At 47.2% G+C, this 23,095-nt stretch overlaps 1 protein-coding gene across 2 annotated transcripts in view; it reads right to left on the reverse strand.

The window, feature by feature from the left end:
* Kcnd3 (potassium channel, voltage gated Shal related subfamily D, member 3) overlaps positions 1-22,486 on the reverse strand; it is a 219,500-nt gene extending 197,014 nt beyond the window's left edge. For both annotated transcript variants that reach the window (XM_013024664.1, XM_013024662.1), the window contains exon 1: positions 21,317-22,486. In XM_013024664.1, the coding sequence (XP_012880118.1) occupies positions 21,317-22,422 (1,106 nt within the window). In that variant the 5' untranslated portion in view covers positions 22,423-22,486. The remainder of the gene's footprint in view (positions 1-21,316) is intronic.
* Between the last annotated feature and the right edge of the window lie 609 nt (positions 22,487-23,095).

Here is a 23,095-nt window from a genome sequence, read left to right on the forward strand (position 1 = left end):
GGTCTCTACCCAGTGACTTGACAGTTTAGAAATAAGCCATCCTCAAACTATGAAGTATTCTCAAACACATACACACACATACACACACACACACACACACACACACACACACACACACACGAGGTGGGGCAGGAAAAGAAGGCATTTTTCAGACAAGTAGGACTGTGCCAGAGTGAAGGTCTTCATCGACTGACCCATCCTTGCTTGATCTCATAGTTAATCTGTCCGCCACCCCAGAGCACTTGGGTCCAACCCACAGTGCTCAAAAACATCTAGGCCCCAGGAAGAGTAGGGAAAGTTGGTCACTGTCAGACAAAGCAGACCGAGGCCCTGCGAGCTTCACTTAGCGGTTTGATGCATGAACTGAGCAGAGGAGCTGCCAGAGGACTGGGGAGCAGGAAGCCACTGGAGCCCCAGGGAGGAACAGACATTAAGAAGAATCAGAATTGATGGAATGAAACCAAAAGTGTTTAGCCGTGGCTCTCTGTGGTTCCCAAAGCTCCACCAACCTCCTCAGACTTGGGCTTCTCAGCTTTGGCTCTCCCTGAGTGCTCCTGTTGCTTCCCATTATTCTCCCCTCTAGAACTGGTATGTCTTTCCATTTGGCATCTGCCCTGGCAGACAGCATAGCACAACACTCCTCCATCTTCAGCCAGGAGCCCCTAGCATCCACCTGGCAGATAGGTGGTCCGGGGGCGCTTTGGTTCTTTCTCAGTTTCCTGAAGCTGCTCTGTTTTTTTTTGGGGGGGGGGACAGGGAGGGAGGGTGGCAATGGGAAAATAAAACCTCAGATTAGTTATTACATTGAGACTGCTGGAGGCCATATGCCATATTCTCCAGCTCTGCCATTATGCATCTTGCTCGTAATTGCTTTAGAATGACACTTATCATGTTCTATTTTATCACCCAATGACAGATCCATACAAGAGAAGGGAAACACATCACACGCACACTCATAGGGCAAGCCAGACTGCAGAATGGTTAAGCAGAGTAATTGTTTTGAAATTCTAAGAGCTGGACTCTGTCCACTTGCTTGAATAGAGGATGTGTTACATCCGCGATTATTGCCTCTGCCTATCAAAGTGGATGGCCCATGCTTCCCAAAAGCACTTTCCCACACTCACGGGCTCCTGCTAAACTCTCCACAAGCCCCTCAGCCTTCTCTGCTGTAATTACTCAAGGATGAAGATTTCCTTCCAGGAATGAAAAAGCAACCATAAACACAGAAGCAGAACTTCAAGTTATTCCCTAGTGTTTAAATGCTCTTCTTCAAGCACCGTAAAGCAGAAGCAACCGTTACCCCCTAATCCCACCACCTGGTCTTCCAGATGTTTCTCTTGCCTCAGGCACCACTTCAATAGGCAGGGGTTTCTCTCAGGGGTCACATGGGTTGGAATCTTCCAGAGGCTGGGGATGCCTGAGCTGGTATCATGCCTTTGCTAGAGTCTGATAACTGCACCCTCACATCAGTCAATGTTGATTCCGAGCAGGTACCATGGTGAATGCTGGGTCTGCAGGAGTATACAAGGAATGCTTCACAAATGGTTAGGAAGCCCCATTGATGTCTCCCTTTCCCAATGTGGACTGGCTTTCTCTATCACGGCCCAGTATTGGTGCCTGTCTCCCTAAGTGAGCTGGCTTCACAGCCAATCCTAAACAAGGGCCCTGTCAGGTGTTACAGCATGAAATCCGTGCACTGAGAAAGTATTTCAGAGACAAAGATCCTTTCCTATTAAGAAAGCCTGTGGCCCTTTCAAAATAGACAGATGGGTTCACCCTGGGGTAGAGATCACTATATCAACCGAAGACCAGCAGAGGTTGGGCACCCCTTGTGCTCTCTTCCCCACATCAGAGTTCAGACCAAAAGGCTCCTAAGAGTCTGGCCTGTGCAGCCCTCCTGAGCCCTAAACTCAGGACACAGGTGAAGCCGTGGGGTGGGGGTGGGGCCCCCAAAGGACCACCCAAGCTGCATGGGAAGAAAGACTTGGTTGACGTTAGAAAGTGCTTCAACTCTGGGAGACACATTCTCTTAAATCTCCTCTCCTATTAAGATGGGAATGAGTGTAAGTCCCTTGGGATGGAGAGAAAGAACAGAACAGACTGTTTCCTGAGAGCTTTCCACAGCTCTCATCTTTCTCGTTCTTAATGAGAAGCTCAAAGGGAGCCTGGGGGCCTTGTGTGAGGGGGATGAGGTTAGAGAGTGATGAAGGAAGCCCACCCAAATACCAGTCTACCATTTTAGGAAAGCAGTACCTTGCCCTCTCCCTGCCAGCTCCTCAGGGGCAGTGTTGACTACATTCATGCCCCGGGAGGAGGTGCAATGCTCTCTGCCCAGCGACCTGAGCTGCAGATCGGCCTACTTTGGTTTTCCCTGGCTCAGCCATGAGGGGCCAGAGGCCAGGATTCTGGCTGGACACAGAGGGCCTGTCCACCCGTGCTCATCAGAAATGCAGTGGAAGTGCTCAGTTTTCCCTCTGAAAGCAAACATGGGTACCAACGAGGCCATTGTGCTTGAAGCAGCCCCATCCCCTTCCATCAGACCTGGTTGGCAAAATGTTTCCTGGTCTTTTTTTGACTCTGTCCAGTTTCCTGACCAACTCATTCCCAATAAATAATTATTTCCTCATTTAATACAGGAAGCTCCAAGCTAAGGGAAAGGTGAGGCTGGTCTGATAGGGACAGTCCTTTCATTGTTCCCTGGCCTCTGAAGGCCAGGGTTGACCTCTGCTTCATGTAAGGGTACAGGCTGCTCTGCAAAGGTCCACCTATCCCTGGCAGCTGCTAATGTTTACCGAGGTCCTTCCTTTTCTGTCTCTCTTCCCCATCTACTTTCTAAATGACTTCTTTCCCCTGTGCTGACCATGTGCATTGTGGGATGAGAATGGGATGAGGATCCAGTAATGTTGTTGGAAGGAAACTGGTATTGTGTGTATATGTGTCCAGTATTGGGGCTTGCACTCAGGGCCTGGGTGCTGTCCCTTAGCTTTTTTGCTCCAAGCTGGACCAGCCTTGAGGCCACAGCTTCAACTTCTGGATTTTTGGTGGTTTATTGAAGATGATCTTATGGACATTCCTTCCCTGGGCTGACTTCAAACTGCAATCATCAGATCTCAGCCTCCTGAGTAGGTAGGATTTTAGGTGTGAGCCACTGGTGCCCAGCTAGGAAATGAGTATTTTAAGGAAAGCCAGAAGAAAGCATCTGAAGATTTAATACCTTACTTTTCAGTAGTGTGGGACTCAGTCCCACTGAGATTGCTACCTGGCGGGTTCTGGAGTTGTCATCTCAGCTTTGTCATATACACAAGGGGCACAACAAGATCCCACCAGACTGTGAGTAATACTCACAGAGCCCAGCCCTTGAGTGGCTCCAGTCCCACTTCTGTTCTCCCCACAGCTTCTGCCCTACGTTTCTCTGGCCCATGTTGCTGGCACACCATCTGGTATTCCTGGGTGAGCCAAGAGTTATTTACCAGTAACAGCTCTGTTCATCTGGCCACCGCTACCCATGTGTAGGGGCAGCCAAACCCAGTGATGCCAGGCCCTGGCCTAGGCACTTAATAAATGTCATTATTTTGAATCCTCATTTGCCCAAAGAAGAAACAGAAGTGCCCAGGTGGACTTCTGCTTGGCCACATGGTAAGAAAGTGGCGGAGCTGTGGGCAGCACCCAGGCATATCTTTCCTCTTACCAACCCATCTTCACCAGGGTGACCTTATGAGAGCAGCCAGAGGCCAGCCCAGCTAGGGATGTGGGCTGTGATGCAGGGCAATCTCAGAATCACAATCTCAGAAGTGAAAAAAACCAATCGCACGGTACCTTCTCTTTAGCTTGGGACAAGTTGAAGTTGTTGTATCGGAGAGACTGCTTTCTCTGCTTATTCACTGTTTCTAATCCTAAAATGGCCACGCTTAGAAGACTTTGTGTTGGCTCTTGTCCCTGAGTACAAACAACCTGGACTTTTGGCAAGGCTGAATTCCATGTGAATCCGGACCCTGCCCATGACTTCCTGGTATTTCCCACTGTGAACTTCAGTCCACACAACTCATGGTAAAGACCTCGTGGTAAACTGGCATTTCTTCCCATGCTTTTGCATTCACACACTATGTAATGTGGGGCTTACACAAGGTGGAATTTCTTTTTCTGCCCTTTGGATCTGGACTGGGCTGTTTGACTCCCTTTGGACACTCGAATATTTGCAAGCAGAGATTGAAAAGAGTTTATGTATTACTAATGGGGCTTTGAGTGACCAGTGAAAGCCCTGTAACCACCATTGTTTGAAGGACTTGGGCTCTCCTGCCAGATAATGAGTCCAGAGCCAAGTCATCTATCTATCTAGGTTGCCCTGGGTGATCTTGAGACAGCTGCCAGATATACGAGTAAGGCCATCCCAAACCATCGAGCCCCAGCTAAGCCACAGATGACCCAGGAGAACAGCTGAGCCACTGGACCGATACAGCTGCCCAGTCCACTCAGCCCACAGAATCATGAGAAGAATAAATGTTTATGCCTAAGCCATTAGATACTGGGTGTGGTTTGTTGCACAATAAGCTAACTGATCCAGACCACACGAAGCAACTGAGGAAGGTGCTAGAAAGTAGGTCCTAATGGAGAATCTTGTGGCTATGAGAGTGCAGCCTAATGTAGGGGCAGTGGAAGCAGAATGCTTGAGTAGGAAATCCTTCTCTACCACAAGTAGCTGTGTGACTTTTGACAAGTTCCTGAATATCTCTGTGTTTCAATTTTCTCATCTGCAGAGATGATTAATGATGCTTACAGGATAGGGCTGTTGTGAAATAAGTTCATAAATACAGAGCACTGAGAACATTGCCTTGTCTCCCATATGACTGTTTTCCTATCCCTGCTCCTTAAGCAAGTAGCCCTAGCAAAGCCCTAAATGTCCAAGAATTCTTTTATGGAGGACAGGTGAGGTCCATCAGATCTTCAGCTCTGGCCTGAGGCAAAGATATGACCTCAGAGATATGGAGCTCAGAAGAGCTGTTCTGCAGGCAGCATTGTTGGACACAAAGAAGGTCCTACCGAGCTTTTGGATAGCCTCCTGGGATCGCTGCAACAATGCCTACGCAAAGGCTTCTTATTTTTTGAATGATTTTCCACCAAAACAGGGCCTCAGCTCCTCCTATAACCATCTTGTTATTTTCCTCAAGGTAAAGGTGTTCAGAGGGAATTTATCCTCCACAGAAGGAAGAGGATAATCCGGGTGTGGTAGCATATTCCTATAATCCCAGTACTCAGGAGGCTGAGGCAGAAGATCTGTGAGTTCAGAGGCCAGTCTGGGCTAAATACTGAGACCTTGTTTCAAAAAGAAATAGGACATAGGATTCATCCCTTATCTCTAACCCTGCCCACTAGTCACGGAATCTTAGTTGTCCTCTGGTTATAACTCTATTGCCATTCAGCAGAAGGACGGAAACAGGCACTTATAGACCAATATGGCTGCCTGGGCTCACTGCCAGGAGCCAGCAGGGAGGGGAGAAGGGCCAAACTCCTCCTGGGCCCTGACTATCTTCCTAGCTTGGCACACAGTGCTGGGCCAAAACAGATTTTCACAGCAGATGGCCCAGCTGGGACCCTGAGCTGCAGGTGTGTGGGGGTAATACCCAGGCCAGCTGAAACCTAGGGTAGGAAATCAGAGGGCTGTGGTATATAACTAAGCAAGGATGGGTTATGGGCATGGAGACAGACACAGATGCCCCCAGTTCCTCAGGTGACTAGGTAAGTCATCTCTTGCCTCAAGCTACCTGGTCAGTCCCAGATCAAAAAGCAAGGTCAAAGGCAGAATCAGGTGTGCACTGGGGAACACAGTTCTAAAGGGGAAGGTCATCAAAACTGAGCAGGAAAGGTGGCCCAAATGAAGAGGGGGTTCTCCTTGGAACAGAATTGACAGTGATCCTTCTGAAGTTCCTGCCGTTACTAGGAGGTAGACACTGGGATAGCATGAAGATAGGATTGTCTCTCACAAAGTCAGAAAAAAAAATCGGTATTGTCCACTGAGGTGAGCTAACCATCACAAATCCTGTGGTACTGTGACACCAGGCTGGGTTGCATCCTTTGCTCCTCCAACTTCCTTTCCCTCCCAAGAAGCCTAATACACCTGTGTCATTTTCTATAGATGGCAACCTACTTGGCTGCCTGTTCATCATTCTATAGGGGATGAACACATGGTTAGCGTGACAAGAATGTTTGTTACATGAATAAAGAAAATGGGCAGCAGCAGACTCAAACTGGTACCTCAAGCTGGAGGTCCTGCTGCTCCCCCTACCCCCATTACTAATTTTTTTTGTTAACAAGATGGTAAGTCCAAGGAGTGTGATGATTCTCTTCGGTTAGGAGAGGTCTTTGGCAATTCTGTTTGTGTTTTCCTGGTAGAGTCACTGGCAGAGAAAACAGCAGTGGTGAGTGAGAGGTTTAGCTAAGAATAAGAAGGCTCAGACCAGAATTAGGACGATGCCTCCAGTGTGAGAGGAAGGGTCACCTCTCAGCTTCTACCCCATCCACCACCCTCGAGCCAGCAGATTTTCACAGGTGCAGGTACACACATGCATGCACTTATCTAGATGAGAACTGTTCAAATCTGAGCAGGTCTTCCCTTACTTTGTGCCACAAAATGCATCGCCTTGAACTTGCCACACTGTCCCAGCCTGCTGTGTGAAGTTTTACCTTTCAATGTGTTTGGTCACACTTGTGGGTGCTTCTCATTCTTACCATGATGATGGAGAAAGTGACTGGCAGGACACGTCTGCTGACTCTTATCCCCTTCCATAGGCCAGACACTCTTCAGGGAGCTGGGGTTCAGGACCAGAGCCTCTAATGTTGAGGAGCAAGGGCTTTCTGTGCAGGATGGAGCTTTTGAACAGAGGTCAGCATGGAGAGAACCCAGCCCCCCAGGAGTCGAGTCACTAACCTGATTGTTTTTTTTTTTTTTTTTTACCACAGCTCCCTTTTGTCCCTGTCACCCACCCTGCCACCTGCTCTTTAGTTCTCATCTCCTCCGTTCATCGGGAAGAAAGCCAGTGAGATGCTCACAGCCCAGAGGGAGCCCACACGCTCTCCCTCTCCCCAGTACTCTCTGATCATTTAATGCTTGGTTTCATTCAAATAACTCAAGGTAATGAAAGCCATGCTGCCCACATGGATGCTAATAGCAACCTATAGATTCCCTGCACTCCTGTGGGGAACTCATGTAATAAAATAATGCAGGCAGAGAAGGGAAGGGCCATTTGCAGACCATCAGGATAATAGTGGAAGAAAAATAAGTTGGGGTAATGGTGAGGCATGTAGGAGGTGGACGTGCCCACAGAAGTGGGTTGGTTGGGGACGTTGGAAGGAAGACCCCCTCACCCCAGTACCTAACTCTTTGTGCTGCACAAGTCAGTGTCTGATTATCTCAAAGGGCCTGGTGAGAATATGGAAAGACAGCTCACCTGGAAGACATCTGCTCACCTATAGACCCAGTTGCTATAAATCTGAGACAGGACAGATATCCTCGGGTGCTCCTGGTCCCAAATCCTGGTCATACTTATCCCTGCCTTCCAGGACTCTTTCCTAAGAGAGCATTTGGGGTCCTGAAAGCCCTTGTCATGGAGTGTAGAAGAAGTAGATTTCAATTCTATACAAAGAGAAGGTCCAGAGTCAGGCACCGGTGGCTACTCAGGAAGCTGAGATCTGAGGATCATGGTTCGATGCCAGCCCAGGTAGGAAAGTCTGTGAGACTCTTATTTCTAATTGACCACCAAAAGATCCAGAAGTTGAGCTATGGCTCAAATATCAGAGTGCTAGCCTTGAACAAAATGAAGTTCAGGGACAACACCCAAGCCCTGAGTTTAAGCCCTAAGACTGGCACAAAAAGACAGGTAAGAGGCGGGGGGGGGCGGGGGTCTGTGATCACTGCTGATTCTCTTTAACAGTACAATGGACTGCATCCAATAGGGAAGCTTGTAGGGCTTAAGTGTCTGTCCGATCTCATCTTTTAGGAGCCTCTTGGTCCCAAGGTTAAAGTCTGATACTTTTCCCTCACCAGACTAATAGAAACGCCCAGGTAGCTGGAATCACATTTCCTTGCTTTCTCCAAGCAACACCTTATGCCCTGAGTCATAGCCCTTGATTGTATGCTGGTGATGTGCCATTGAATACCTGGAGGCTTCTGGAGATCTCTAAATACTCCAGAAACTCTAGGTGTTTCTGCATACTCACATTTCTGATGGACACTCTGGTCAAGGACTCTTCTGCCACTTTGCAGAAGAAATGGAAATGGGAAGGTTGCCAGTGTCCTACTCACTTACAGGCTAGTCCTCTAGGCTGTGGCTTATCCAGGCTACTAGGCTGATGACCTGCTTTCCTTGATGAGGGAGAGACTTCGCATTGCCTGCATCCTGCATCCATGTCTCTTTCAACTGAGCCTCAACTCCTACACTCACATGTATCTGGCTGGAAGTTGGAAACTCACTCCCCTCAAGGTCACACAGTCTACCAAAGCTGGCCCCATACCCTCATCCTGGTCTATCCTACAGCCTTTCCAGAGTCACACAAAACTACAGCTGCAGGAGTGGCCAGTCTACAGGAGCCAGCTTGGCATAAAGCACTGAACTCTGAGTGTGGACTCACTGCTCTGCTCCTCAGTTGCAAAGCTGACCTTACATGGAAATATTCGCAAAGTCTAACACAGTGTTGTGGTGGGGAGGAGGGGAGTGGGCATGGAACTTCCTAATCTCCCTCTAAGCCCTGTCCAAACTAAGCATGCCAGCCTGGCTGCAAATAATGTTTCATTAATCAACACAACACCCTTTGCTCTCATCAGACATGTTTCTGCTGGTGTAGGAAGACAGGGACATCTTAGAAGAACCCCTAGTAGCCTCTGAAGGCAAAAGAGAAATGGGATGAGGAAAAGGGAAAGAGAAATCTTCCAGGGCCACACTTGGTGTGTGCCCTTCTGACCAGAAGTGGCACATATGGTGGAGCGTCTCTTACAGTCACAGCTTTAGAAAAGCCAGTGGAGGGGAGTGGGGAAGAGGGATCGCTCTTGGCCACTGGGATTTAAGCAGGGTGCGTGACCCTCTACATACCATGGGTGGCAATCCCCCCCCCCACCCCAAGGCTCTCCCACTGTTTTCCAGAAACAAAAGTGGTCACAGCTCATTGCAAAGGGCCTGTTGCTAAGTGGTGTGAAAGACAGAAGTTGGTCAGAATCCCATAAGAGAGAACACAGCCTACCGTTCCCCAGGGCTGCTCCTCTGTAACTCTCAAGCCATAAGGACTGGCCTGCCAGTTCTCTGCTGGCTGAGCTTTGGTCTCTTTTATGGGCTGGTTGAGGGAGGGGGTGGCCAAAAGGCAAAATGATTTCCAAGGACCACATGGATGGAAGGGTGGTAGGAAGACCTCTAACTCCCTATCTGCGATTAGACACTCAAAATTTGAAAAAGTTATTATAAAAGATATTTACATAGTATGCATTTCGTTTCTCCTATACATTTTTATGGAGGGTAGGGACACAAACTCTACTAACTCATACTGCATTAAAGTGCCCACCTCCTTCCTTCTCACCAGTGTGTGCTTTGCTCATTGGTGAGCCCCTCTCTTGCCCATCTTCTGCATCCTGGTCTCTATAGGTCCAGACAAGCCTCTGTTCCCACATTATGAATCCATTAGTCCTGACTCCCAGATTCGGACCTTTGCTTCATCACATTTGTGATCTACCTTTTCTCTTCATAATCAGCCATGTTGGGGGCAAGAGTATTTGCCTCTTCTGCCCACAACTGAGATTGTCAGCCAGCCTCCCAAATTCCCTTGTATAGAAATTGGGTGGTGAGTGACAGGACAAAAATGGACACTGCTCAGATCTGTGCCAGTGGGAATATCAGCCTCTCCATGGATCAAGGGTCAGTGTTGAGCAGGCTTCCTTATCTGAGCTAAAATCATGGCAATAGTATCCCTCATATAGTTACTGGGGGGAGTAAATCCTTATACACTTTCAATACTAAGTGTCTACCTGGTCTATTTGTTGAGGTTTATAAACCTTAGCAACTATTGTTATTGGTTAGGATAATGAGAAATTTCTCAGGGTCAGGGTGAACCTGCTTCTACTCATTCAAGTCTTCATCAGAAATGGCAGAGCCTGCTTATCCAGAGATAGATGACAAGCCTAAAGGAACTTAAACAGCTATTAAGTCATCAGCTCTGTCCCAGAGACAGCCACTGCCTGACTCCTAACCAACTGAAGAGGGTGTTCTCCCTTGGGAGAGCTAGAGTGGCTGTGGTCCCTTTGTTCCTTGGTGCTATACGATAGCTCCTTCCCCAGGCATCATCAGGCTAAGGGCCTCCACTCGCTTCCTCCTTGTTGGCTTTAATCCTTTTTTCATAGCTTTTTCTTCAAATATGCAGTCCCCTTTTATACAAGTACTTATTGTATGTAGCTCCAAAGAATTCATTCTGGCCACAGATTCATCCTTAGACCCCAGCACAATGTGTAGTGTACAGCAGTCCTCCAATACTTGTTGAGTAAATGATAGAATGAGTGAATGCACTTCAATTTTTCACCGTGTCTTTCAAGGGTCAGTTGAAATGCTACCTCTTCCGTGGAGCCTTTCCTAATCATAACTACCTCCACCTTCTCTTCTTATTCTCCTACCCTCACACATGCCTCTTCCCTTATGGACCCAGTCATCTCTGTTACTGGACTTAAGTTCCAGTAAACTCTAACAGCACCAAAGGACCTCAGGCTGAATCTAGCAATGCTACCACAGTGCAGGAGCTTGAGCACAGGGTCTCAGATTCTTATATGCAGAATGGGAAACTAATACCAACCTACCAGAGCTAAGCCCCGGTCCACATCTCTGTTCTTTCTCTGCAGCTCTTCATGTCACCTAGGACTGTGTGTTGTTCCCCGCGATGCATGTTTGCTGAATTACTGAGCTACTACTTTCCCTAGCTCTTTGCCAAGGGCTAAGACAGGAGTACCCTGGAGAGAGTAGGTTAGACGATGCACCAGCAATAACAGGGAATGCAAATGGCCTTTGTCTCATAGGAGAAGGGAGCAAGTAGGATCAGCAGTGTCTTAAGACCCTGGAAGTTCTGCCCGAGAATCAGGCACTGCAAAGACAGAGACAGAGCCACCCACAGAGGCTGGGCCACAAAGAATCAGTATCACAGTACTTGATCTATGACTGGTTAGACCCTATCTCCTATCTACTTACAGATCTAAGGGTCCTTTTATTATTGATTTTTCTACAAAACCCACAAGAAACCTCTGTTTTCTTGGTCGGGTGCTGTTTAATTATCAAGAGACTAAAAATAAAACCTTGTTTTATTCACAAAAACAATCTTCCCAGCAGAAACACCATGTGAAAGGCAACTTCCAGCCTGGTGCCAGTGGCTTATGCTTGTAATCCTAGCTACTCAGAAGACTGAGATCTGAGGATCTTTGTTTGAAGCAAGCCCAGGCCAAAAAAAAGTCCTTTGGTGGTTATTGCCAATGAACCACCAAAAAAATGAAAGTGGAGCTGTGGTTCAAGTGGTAAAGTGCCAGCCCCAAGTGAAAAAACTCAGGTCCTGAGTTCAAGCCTCAGTACTAGCACCCATTAAAAGAAGGAAAGGAAACTGAGAGAAAGAGGGAGAGAAGGAAGGAAGGAAGGAAGGAAGGAAGGAAGGAAGGAAGGAAGGAAGGAAGGAAGGAAGGGAACTTTCACAAATGGAGAAGAGAGGAAATGGAAGCATCAGCAAAGCTATTAGTAGGTAGAACCAACTCACAAGGGGCAGGAGACATTCCCCAAGGGTCTCTGCCCTACCTTAATTTTTCCCTTGAACCATCTCATCCATTTCCCCCTTCAACTGATTTTGGAAACTGCCTCTTAAGCCCTGTTTTCCCTGCTGAGCCACAGAGCCATCCTTCCATCTGTCTGCTGGCTAGTTGGAGGACACCTGGGGTTAACTACAAACAATGTAAGTCCAAAGCCAAGCTCACTGACCTCCTCCAACACATTCCTCCTCTAGATCTGTCATCAGCCAACCTTGTGATGCCAGAGTTCCCGTTCACTTCTCCTGAACATCTTTCCACTTTATTCTATTCTTTTCTTTCCTATCCCACAGCAACTGTCCCAGGCCAGGTCTTCTTTACCTCTTACCTGGATCCATCTTCTAGTTGACTGTCCTCTGTTCAAAGGATTCTTACTAATATTTATCCTGAAGATAGCTGTCCAATTAATCTCCCCAATCAATGTGCCATGCAACACCTTTAGCAGTTCTTAATGAATTCCTTCACTTGATATTTTAGGTCCTCTTCATCTTTAGCAATTCTTTTGTTCCAGCTTGCCTTAATCCATTTCCCTCTCCATATACCTTAACAGTAGCAAACTAACTAAAGATTAGTTAAGCTTCCCAAACATCCTGTCCTTTTGCAATTTACTCGGATTTCCTATTTCCATGCATTAAAATCCTGCTTGCAGTCATTGGCCTAGATAAAATGTCACCTTTTCCATAAAGCTAATCATTCATTCATCAGCAAATATTTATTTAGCACTTATTCTGTAAGGAACATCCTGATTATTTCCACATATCCCCCTCCTCCTCTCTTGAACAGTCTTGTGAACATACTCAGAATCCCCTGCTATATTGTAAACTTCTTAGAACCGATATCTTATTTATTTTTATATCATCAACACTGCCTAATAATGTCCCTTGTAAATATTGGGAGTTCAATAATGTTTGTTGAATCGAATGAAGATGTATGCTGTCCACTGTTTTGATTTTGGTTAGTTTAATTCTCCTAGGGTTGTTTTCTGCTTAAGTATGCATGTCCACAAAGAAGTAAAAATAAACTAATGATACTTTTCAGCAGCTATAAGCCTATAATTATAGTTAACTCTCGGTTATCCATGTCATTGGAAAAACCGGCACCAGAAAGAAATTTACAGCAGAAAAAAAGCAAAGCAAAACAAACAAATAGCACATCATTTTCACCCATCTTTGACAGTATTGTGTGACTTTTAAGTGAATGGGTTTTTGTTTTTGCCTCTGTTTGGCTGATCTGTTAGTATTTGGTGTTTACAGTCAGACTATGAAGAACTGCTAGGGACACAGGTGAGGTGAACTTTGCTCTTAGGAAGAATCCATCAAGAAATTAAACTCTTGTGCCATACAACTTCAAAGGCAGGACTCTGGGTGAGCACATGGCATAGACATTCAGAGTGTGGCATGGTGCTCCAAGGTACGATGTCTTCTCTAGGATAACTGCCAACAGTAGAGATTCCCAGCCCCCTGAACATCCTACTACAGGGTACAGAATGTGTTTTTGGTTTTGTGCCAGTACTTGAACTCAGGGCCTGGGCACTGTCCCTTAGCTTTTTCTGCTCAAGGCTGCTTACTCTACCACTGGAGCCACACTTTCACTTACAGCTTTTTGATGGTTAATTGGAGATAAGACTCTCATAAACTCTCCTGCCTGGGCTGGCTTTGAACCATGATCCTCTGATGTCAATCTCCTGAGTTGCTAGGATTATGAGCATGAGCCACCAGCACCTGGCTTCAGTATGTGTTTTTGTTTAAGGAAGATGACAGAATTAGCACTGGGAGTGATGAGGTCTGGGATGGAGGCAGGGCTGTGCTTCTAGGCTTGTTGGCATCGGAAGATGTCTTGCTGGGGCCCTGGGAACTCCTGCATGCAAATCAAGGAAAATGAGATTTGTAATTTTGCAATGGTAGCCAGATAATGTAGCAGGGGGAGGGGGAGAGAGTTCCCCTTTGCCACTTCTGAGGCAAACAAATATCACATGTGGTGATTCGGCAGCTGCATTAGTTGGGGAAAATTGATGCGCATTTCATGTGTCAGGGAGCTGAATCCCAGAGAATAGAGCCAGCCTCCCAGAAAATGGTTTCTTTATATAGTTCTATCCATTTATTGTTTGATTGGACTTTCTGTATATTAAATTCAAGCTGTTCTGCCGCTCACGGGTATTATGATGCGTTGGCTTGGTGGGAAATAATGAAGGTGACGGGATTTTACAGTGTCGCATTACAAAGGAGGCGTACCCAACCTCATCCATCTCTCCATCAACTAGCTTGTGTGTGAGGTGGCACTTATATTAAAACGATTTTTTCTGATTCAGTTTAATGACACTCATTCGAGTCCTGACACCCAGAATATGATTACACAAGCTAAATGTAATCTTCCCCTATCCAGTCATGGTCAGCAAAGGCTGATCTTTTTTGACTTCTCAGTGCTATCTTCCCACACACCCATCCATTCTGCATGGATCTAGGCTGAGGGGAGAGAGAAGCCAATGTCTAGCTTGAGAAAAGCTGGCTGGATGAGCAGGGGGCTGAGTTCCTGGAGTTGGAGCCAGGAAAGTTGTGCCTTTTGGCATAAACTTGAGATGCCTAAAAGTAAGTGGTACCCCCTTCCTTCTTGCCCCAATGAAGTCCTCCTTAGAAGTTTGTCTGAAGTTAGTACTCTGCATATCTTCCAAAATGGATTGCTAGGGGAAAGTCTCTACTTTCCAGAAAAGAAATGCCAAGACTTGGACATTACCTGGAGATGGACATGTATATGTTCATGGAAGATGAGTCTTCAGGAGAGTGTTAGCTTTCTGGTAATGGTTGGCTACATGCAGGATCACTTGCCCAAGGACAAGGCAGAAGAGTTACTCTGCCTTACCAAGGCCAGAGCCACGAGGGGTACTGTGCCCTTCCTGACCACCAGCTCTGACAGAGATTAGACCAGACTCCTGCATGCCCCCAGAAAGCCACTTCTTCTTGGATGAGGGAAATAAAAACACTTGCGCAGTAACTAAGGGGCTCTTCCCCCTGCTAGGGAGAGGGAGGGCCTGCTGCTTTTTATTTACACTATTTTGAGGCAGAATAATTGCTGCTCCTCAGGAAGAGTCATGTTTGTATTTGTGGTGTGTTTAAAGAGGGAAACACAAACAAAACCTCGAGCGGAGAGGTGGAGATTGATTTGGAGACATTCTAGAAGACAGCTGTGGAAGGAGCCACTACCCTGGAAATCCCTTTCCAAATATTTCAGTGATTTGAATCTCCCGTTGAGAAGACTAATCCAATGTGACGTCTCCAGCCTGAAACACCCATTGGTATGAACTAACTTTTCCCTTTTCTGCACCCCGGAAGCCCGATGTCCTACCCTTGTTGAAGTGGCTCTCATAACCTCTGTTTGAGCCAAGATGGTTCTCAAGGCTGTGGGCATAGGCCCAGCATCTTGCCATGTGCTCTGAAACTATAGCCTGGGTTGAAAGGAAAGTTCTATACAGGTGTGGCTGCTTCCTGCTCACAGCCAGCAGCATGCTTACTCTGAGATGCTTGCTGAGAAAGCTTCCTACTTCCAAATATAGCCTCTACCTCCAAATATATGTAGAACTCCTGATTTCTCCAATCTCTACTGCCCCTACCTTCCATCCTAGCCACCATCCTTTCCTCCAGATTCTCATGATGGCTTCTCCCCAGCAATGTAGCACTAACCTGTACCCATTCCTCTACTACTGGGGATGCTTTGAAAAATAAGGTAGCAGCTCAAAACCCTCCAGTGGCTTCTCACACCAGGTAAAAATAAAAGGCAAAGTCCATATCATGGTCATGAAGCACCTGCATAAACGGTTTCCCCATTACCTACCCTGCTGGCCTTGTTCCTGGTACTTTATTTCGCTTTCTTGTATAGCTCAACCATTAGGACCTTCTCTCTTGTCCAAGAACAGCACAAAGGCCCTTCCTGCCTGATGGATGACCTTTGCATTTGCTGTTCCCTCTGACTAAAATGCTTGTTCCCCATGCTATCCATCTCCCTCCAGGTCTCTGCTCAGTATCAACTTATTTGGGAGGCCCTTCTTGATCTCCTAACATAAAACAAATTCCCCCTTGCCATACCTGTCCCCCCCAAACTCCCTATTCCCTGTCACATCATATTTTGTTTGATACCTAATATTATCTATTTGTTTATCTATTTACTATTCCTGCTTGCTAAAAATGGCAAGTGCACAGACCATTCTCTCACTGCTATATTCCCAGTGCATAATGGACAGTCAATAAACATTTATGAAATAGATCATTGAGTATGAAGTTTACCCATGGCTCCCTTTTTTTGCTCCATCCTGGAGTCTGGAGGAGAGTATGGTCATGCAGCCTCAAACAGTGCAAAAGTCTGATGCAAATATCTCTGGCAAAAAGCCCTTTGTAAATCTGAGTCATCACTTATTATTTGGCTTGCCCTTCCCACCTCCACCCTGCTCACCAGCAGAGCTAACATCTGGATAGCACTGTCACATGGTCAGAAGATGACTGTCAAGTGGGAAAGTTGGAGCAAGACAAACTGTGACACAAAACAATTTGGTTGAACAAATAGGTCCTGAGGCCCACTATGTATTGGGCTCTGTGCTAGACACATATCTTACAAAGGGCCTGCCCTTGATGACCTCACATCCCAAAAGGAAAGATACACAAGCAACTGGAATTAATAAAATGTGGCAAAGACAAGATGAAAGAATACACAACTGTAATGGGAAGCAAGAAGCGGGCCCCCAGCTCCTGGAAGGTCAGGGAAGTCTCTGGGAACAGATGATGTGGGTTAAGCTGGGACAATGATTCGAGTTAGTAAGACCCAGCAGAAAAGAGGGGTCATCTCTAACAAGAAGTATTCAAGTTCACAGGAAGGGAAATGAGTCCCATTTGATTCATTATATACTGGACTGCTAGACATCCATTGTGTTTATGTTTCATGCCTGGCACACAGTAAGCACTCAATAAATGCTGAGGATGCAAATCTGCACTTTCTCTTGGGAATTTCAGCACCGGAGAATGGTCAGTTAAGAAATGTTAACAAAGAAAAGACTTTGAAATTTGTTTTTAGGGAGCATTTTGCAATCAGTCCCCTGCGCAGGGACCTACCCTCATTTAACTGGAATGATTAGCTAATGTCCAGGCTGAGTCACTGAGCAATGGGAGGAGGGCTGGTGGGCCCTGGTAGCAGTAGATGAGGGTGCACACCAAACTCTGGAACTTCAAGGGTTAACAAAAACAGATCTGAGAGAGGCTTCTCTCCAGGGCTGATCAAGGATCCCCAATCCATAATCTTCCTATCCCCATCTCCCAAGCCGACTCTCTCAGTCTCCTGGAGCCCCAGGCGGGCCCCCTTCCAGGACTGTGTTTTAAAGGGAAATGCAAATCACCTGGAGGCTGCTTCGTGCTTGGAAGAAGTAAAAATCGATTCTGTTTTCGTTAAAGTGATTTTTGGACACTGTCAAAAGCTCTCTCATCTCTGAGCATAGGGTGACAGATAGGCTGCCGATCTCAATTACATAACTGAGCCAACCAGTGGCAGCAGGCCACCTCATCAGGACAAAAGCAGATCGGCTCCTCTCCCAAGCCCAATTCCTTGTCCCTGAGGCATCCAAGAGCATCTCATCCCATGCAGGCCTGCAGCCCTCATGGATGCTTGCTCACAAGGCTTTCCTTTCCCATACTCCCCCTATCCCTAGTCCCCACTGAGCTACCCCAAGGTCTGCACCAGATCCTTTGTGATGTCAAGCAAAGCCAAGAAAATTTAAGAACTAGAATCTGCTTCAAAAAAAGTTTATATCATATAATACATTCCCAAACCAGTTATGTTGGTCTTATTTAATATTGTTCTATGTTATCCCTTCCTTCCATTAACTGAGATAATTGGGGATTTATTTTATTTATAGCATCAATTATGAGCACCGAAATTAATCCCGGAATGGTGCATTTGGGAACTCAACTGTCCAGGGAGCACAAGGGAAGCCTGGGTACAGCTTAGGGGTCTTCCCCACAAGCATAAGAGGCTGCAAGAATCCCTGTCTTCAAGCCTTGGTGGAAGTTTGAGTGGTCATTGTTAAGGTATTTTGATATATTAAATAAATGGTGATATTTGGCTTCAAGAGATCCTTCCCTAGAGGTCACCTAGTAACTCATGAGTGAGGTACTGGGAAAACAGACAGAGATGGCAACTAGAGTCAGGAGGAGCAAATGCCTTTTCTCACACGGGGCCTCTCAGACTGTCAGCTTCTGCAAAGGAGCTGAAGACTGGGTTTCTCCAGATTGAAGAATGAGAGCATGGATAAGGAGTGAGGCAGGCAGCGTCAGAGATGGAAGAAGGAGAAGTCTGTTAGGAAGCAATTGGACTATGGATGGGTGTTGGTTCTTGGTATTCCATGGACATTTGGGACTCAGATGTTGGTGTAGAGTAAGGAAAAGATCAGCTTGTGGTGGTTAGGACAGAAACAGGCTGGAAAGAGGAGAGGTTTTCCAGAGCGGAGCCAGTGAGGGTCTCCAGAAGGGGTAAGAAGATTCCAGTAAAGAAGGACTAGGGCTGGGACAGAGCAACAGGGTTAGGGTGGTGATGCAGGCCCTATAGGCCCAAACTTTGACTCTCCCCCTCCTCCCCCAAGAGATCACAGGTAGGTCTAGAAGGGACTGAGAAGAGTATCAGGTCAGACAAATGGAGATGGTGCCCTATCTTCACTGACCCATCCATTAAAAAGAATTTTGCCAAGCACCTGCTATGTATAGTCAACTAAGTGAGCCTGGAAATGGTGCCAGCTTTTGACTCCAGTCAAAGCAGCCTTAACCAGCCCTGAGCTATAGCAGCCAGGATGGAGCCTTCTTTCTCATAATTTATCTGAGTTTAAGGATGATATGACTCAAGGTCCGTTCTTGTCCATTTGGTTCTCCTCCCAGAAGTCAGACATTTTTCATCATGCATGGGAAAGAAGAAACCAATTCCATCATCAGGTGTGGGCTGAGAAGTCCACAGGGCCTAAAGTCAGAGGAACCACATTCTCCCCAACACAAGCATCCTCCTCTTCCTCTTTGCCTTCACACCTTGGCAGTCTTCCTGTTTCCTCACCCCCTTGCCAAAAGGAGATGTGAGGCCAAACCTATTCTCCCCCTCCCCGATATTTCATTTATTCCTTGATCTACAGGATGCATGCCAAAGGAGATCAGTCTCCTTTGAAGCAGTAAAATTCTGGATGTTTCTACTGAAGCAACCATTAATTTCTAAGGCAGCCCAATAAACCGCCTAGAAGAAAGCTTGATTTACAGAGTCTCTGTGTGCCTAGTGCAGTGCCTGGCATACAGAAGTCACTGGGTAGTTATATTCTAGATGAGTACTATGACTAGAATAGAATGTAACACTCTGAGGACATCTAAAAAAGTAATAACGCTGAAGTTCTGATTTCTACCTAGACGCCCTGATGGAGTAGGGAGCAATGGAATGAAAGGAGGAAAGGCCCTGAGAGCAGCCAGTGTGGTGTTTCAAACTCAGCTCTCTGTCAATGGGAAACTTACTTAACCTCTCTAGCCTCACCTTCCGTATCTATCTAAGGCTATAAAACTTTTCCTACCTACTAGGTTGCTGTGAAGACCTAGAGCTAATATATGCAAAGTACTTAGACACTGCTGACACATAGTAGACACCCATATGCTGTTATACTAATAATAAAAAGTAATAGGCAGCGGGCCAATGAAGTTTCCATTGATCTCCGCTGGAACAATCTCGTTTTAACTCTGACACCCATCAATCTGCCCTGTGTTTATTCCCATCCATGTCTCTCCCTCTGCTATCCTGAATGCCCTAAGAGGCACCTGGATAGTCACCCACCTCAGAAGTGTGCTGGGTACTGGGATGGGGTTTCTGGTCATGAATGAAGTCCCCTTCATAAGGGGGAAAGGATGGTCAGGGTCAAAGGGACAAAGGTCCAGTCAATTCCTTAACCTATTTTATTTCTAAATATCCCACTATGGATAAAGCTCACACCTATCAGTTGAGAACAAAGTCAAATAGCTATTCTTATCTTCTCTGGGAGAGCAGCTATTTGAAGAAGTATACGTGTGCGCACAGATGTTTGTGTGCATGTATGTGTGTGTGTGTGTGTTTGTGTGTGTGCATGTGTGTAGGAGGAAAAGGAAAGATAGCTTCCATCACCCAGTCAGAGATAAAAGAAATGCTCAAATCGATCAAATGTGGTCTTCTCAAATGGACAGTGACACCCTTCCTGCTCTTTCTCTTGCTGTTCCCTTTCCCTCCCATGGTAGAATGACAAATGTAATCAGCTTAAAAGGCCCCCCTCACCTGCTCAGTCATTTCCAATAAGCACACACACAGAGCTATGGAAAAACGGACACCACCATCACCACAGGGTTTCAGCCAGGAAAAATCAAATCACCAGGATACCACCACCTGAATTGTCAAAGACCAAATAAAAAGCTTCATGAATTCTCCATCAGCAATATAATGCTTCCTGGCCTAAGCAAATATAGAGTCGGCATATGAATTGTGGAGGGATTTTGCATTAGCCTCAGTGGCTTCCAACGGCTAAAGCAGAAACCCCTATGAAATCTATGTCTCTATAAACTTGCTTTTTTTATTGGCTCTAATCCTGTTAGGGTGAAGACCACAATCTCCTTTCTGAGCCCCTTCCCCTGATGGAAAGCTGCACAGCCCATCACCATGAATACATTTTGTGACCTCAATGAAGAAGATAACTCAGAGAGCTGGAGAAGGCAGAGTCCCAGAGACCTCCTCAGCACCTGTCCCTCTCCAGATGATATTGCTGCTTCTGTTTGACCACACAATCCATTCATTCAGACCATCTCATAGACATGCAGGTGGGTCGGGTCATTCCATCACCAACTCAATCTGAGAAATCAAAACTGCTGCTTTTTTTTTTAACTGAGGGGGAAAAAAGAAGAAAAGAGATGCCTCAATTTGAAGAAAATCTGAGTTCAGCCAGTGTCACTTAGAGAAAGTCTAATCAGAACCACTGAACCATGAGCATCTACGGCAGCAGAGGAGAAAAGTTAGGCAAAAGAGGAAACAGCCTACATATATACACATATACTACAGGAAAGTGATCTCGGTGTTTCCTTACACCATTCACCAAGCTTCTCACAGACCTCTTCCTCCACATCCACTGCACCATTATCTCCTTGACAGATGCACAAAAGAATGCAGTCACCATCACACACACACACACACACACACACACACACACACACACACACACACACACACACACACACACACAGTGCATAGCTGGGAAAAGAAATGGTGGTTTCATTTCCTACTCTTTATAAGATATATGCCCATCCTAGAATCAATTCAGAGCAAACTACCCCCTTGCCCCCACCAAACAAATCATGCAGGTGCTTTCGGCTTCTTGCTGTCACTCCCTGGAGGAGGGACTCTTCTTGCCAAAGCTATCCTCATTCATGTCGCCATCCAATGTTGCATGGTTCCTCCACCCACCTCCACCCAGTCCAGTGCGCACTGGTACTCACTTACCCCAGGGTGGTCATGGTGACAATGGTGTACCAAAAAGAAGCTGGGATGCTCGTGAACTTGCTGGCAGAGGAACCCTTCTCGGCATAAAACATCACAGTGGCGAAGATGATGATGGCCATGGTGAGGGAGAAGAGGAGGAAGCCAAGTTCCGAGGCGCAGCTCTTCAAGGTGTAGCCCAGGATGCGCAGGCCCTGGGAGTGGCGCGAGAACTTGAAGATCCTGAAGACGCGGAAGACCCGGAGCGTGACGAAGGCCCCGGACACATCCTCGTTGTTGGCCATGACCAGGCCGATGTAATAGGGCATGATGGCCACCACGTCGATGATGCTCATGACGCTGCGGATGAAGCGGTAGCGGCTGGGCGCCGCGAAGAGCCGGAGCAGGTACTCCACGGTGAAGATCATGACGCAGGCCGTGTCCAGGCAGAAGAACGCCACGGAGTAGCGCTCTCCGCAGGGCAGCTCCTTGCTCCCCGGGACCGTGCCACAGGGCACCGTCTCCACCACGTTGGTGATGACCGAGACGGCGATGAAGAAGCCGGTCACGTAATAGAAGACCAGCGCCAGGGTGCTGGTGTGCGGGTTCTCGAAGGCCCGCCACATGGTCTGGCGGAAGCTGAGCGAGGGCATGGACTCCTGGTTGTTCTCAGAGTCGTTGTCGTCCATGAGGCGCTCGGCGTTCTCCCGCTTGCGGTCTTTGTACTCCTCGTAGCAGCAGTCTCCGATGATCTCGGGGAGGATCCCATAGAAGGCCAGCTCGTCGTCGTAGGCTGAGATGCACTCGTAGCGCGGGTAATGCAGCTTCCCCGTGCGGTAGAAGTTGAGTACGCAGCGGAACACTTCTGGGTCCCGGTCAAAGAAGTATTCTTTGGTGTCCTCGTTGAAGAAGAACTCCTTCTCCGTGCTGCCCAGCAGCGTGTCCGGATAGCGCTCCAGCGTGGTCCTCCACGTCTGGAACCGTCGTCCACTCACGTTGAGCACGATCAGCTCATCCTGCCGCTTGTTCTTATCCGCCGGGGCTAAGGGCATGGGGCAGTTGGCTACGGGCATCCATCCGATGGCTGCAGCCCTGGCAAAGGGCAGCCAGGCTGCAACTCCTGCGGCCATGGTGACTCCAGTTCTTGGGCGCGCGACTGCTCACTTGGGACACCAGCTTGGAGTTTGTTCGGCAGCCCCCTGTTGGATGGGAGAGAGCAGAAAAAGGGCTAAGTTCCGGCTTGGAGTCAGCAGGGACCTCAGGAAAGGGTCACTGATGAGTGACAGAGCAAGTCTCCCAGGGGGAGTAAGAGAGCCCAAACCGCCACACAGCTAAGAGCTGGATACCTCTCCTTCTGCGTAGGGAGATCACTTAGCAGGGGGCTGGAGCAGCAAGGCCGGATCACCAGCTGTTGCTGACGGCCTGACAAATTGTCAGGTTCTTAGCAGGCTCCAGAGCATTTGGAGGGAAAGTCTCTCAAACAGGAAGATGTGGGAAGACGAGGGTGATAATCAGCTCTGAAAGGTTATGGCGTTTATTACGAATTTAAATTGGGAGAGGGTAAATGAGTTCTCATTAAATGAATTTAAAAGTGGGATAAACATGCTAATTTTTATTTCACTCTTCAGCCACCAGGGTAATCAGGGATGGGGGTGTAGATGAGGGAGATTGGGTAAATACATCCATTGGAGTCCTCCCCTAAAGAAGGATTGTGGAGTTGCCCCTTTTCTGGAAAATTCTCTGCAGCTAGAGTGACCATTGACCCCAATTCCCATGGAGAAGGCTTTCTTTGGCAGAATGCTA

The sequence above is a fragment of the Dipodomys ordii genome, unplaced genomic scaffold (genome assembly GCF_000151885.1).
Source record: "Dipodomys ordii isolate 6190 unplaced genomic scaffold, Dord_2.0 Scaffold78, whole genome shotgun sequence".
NCBI classification, from domain to species: Eukaryota; Metazoa; Chordata; class Mammalia; order Rodentia; family Heteromyidae; genus Dipodomys; species Dipodomys ordii.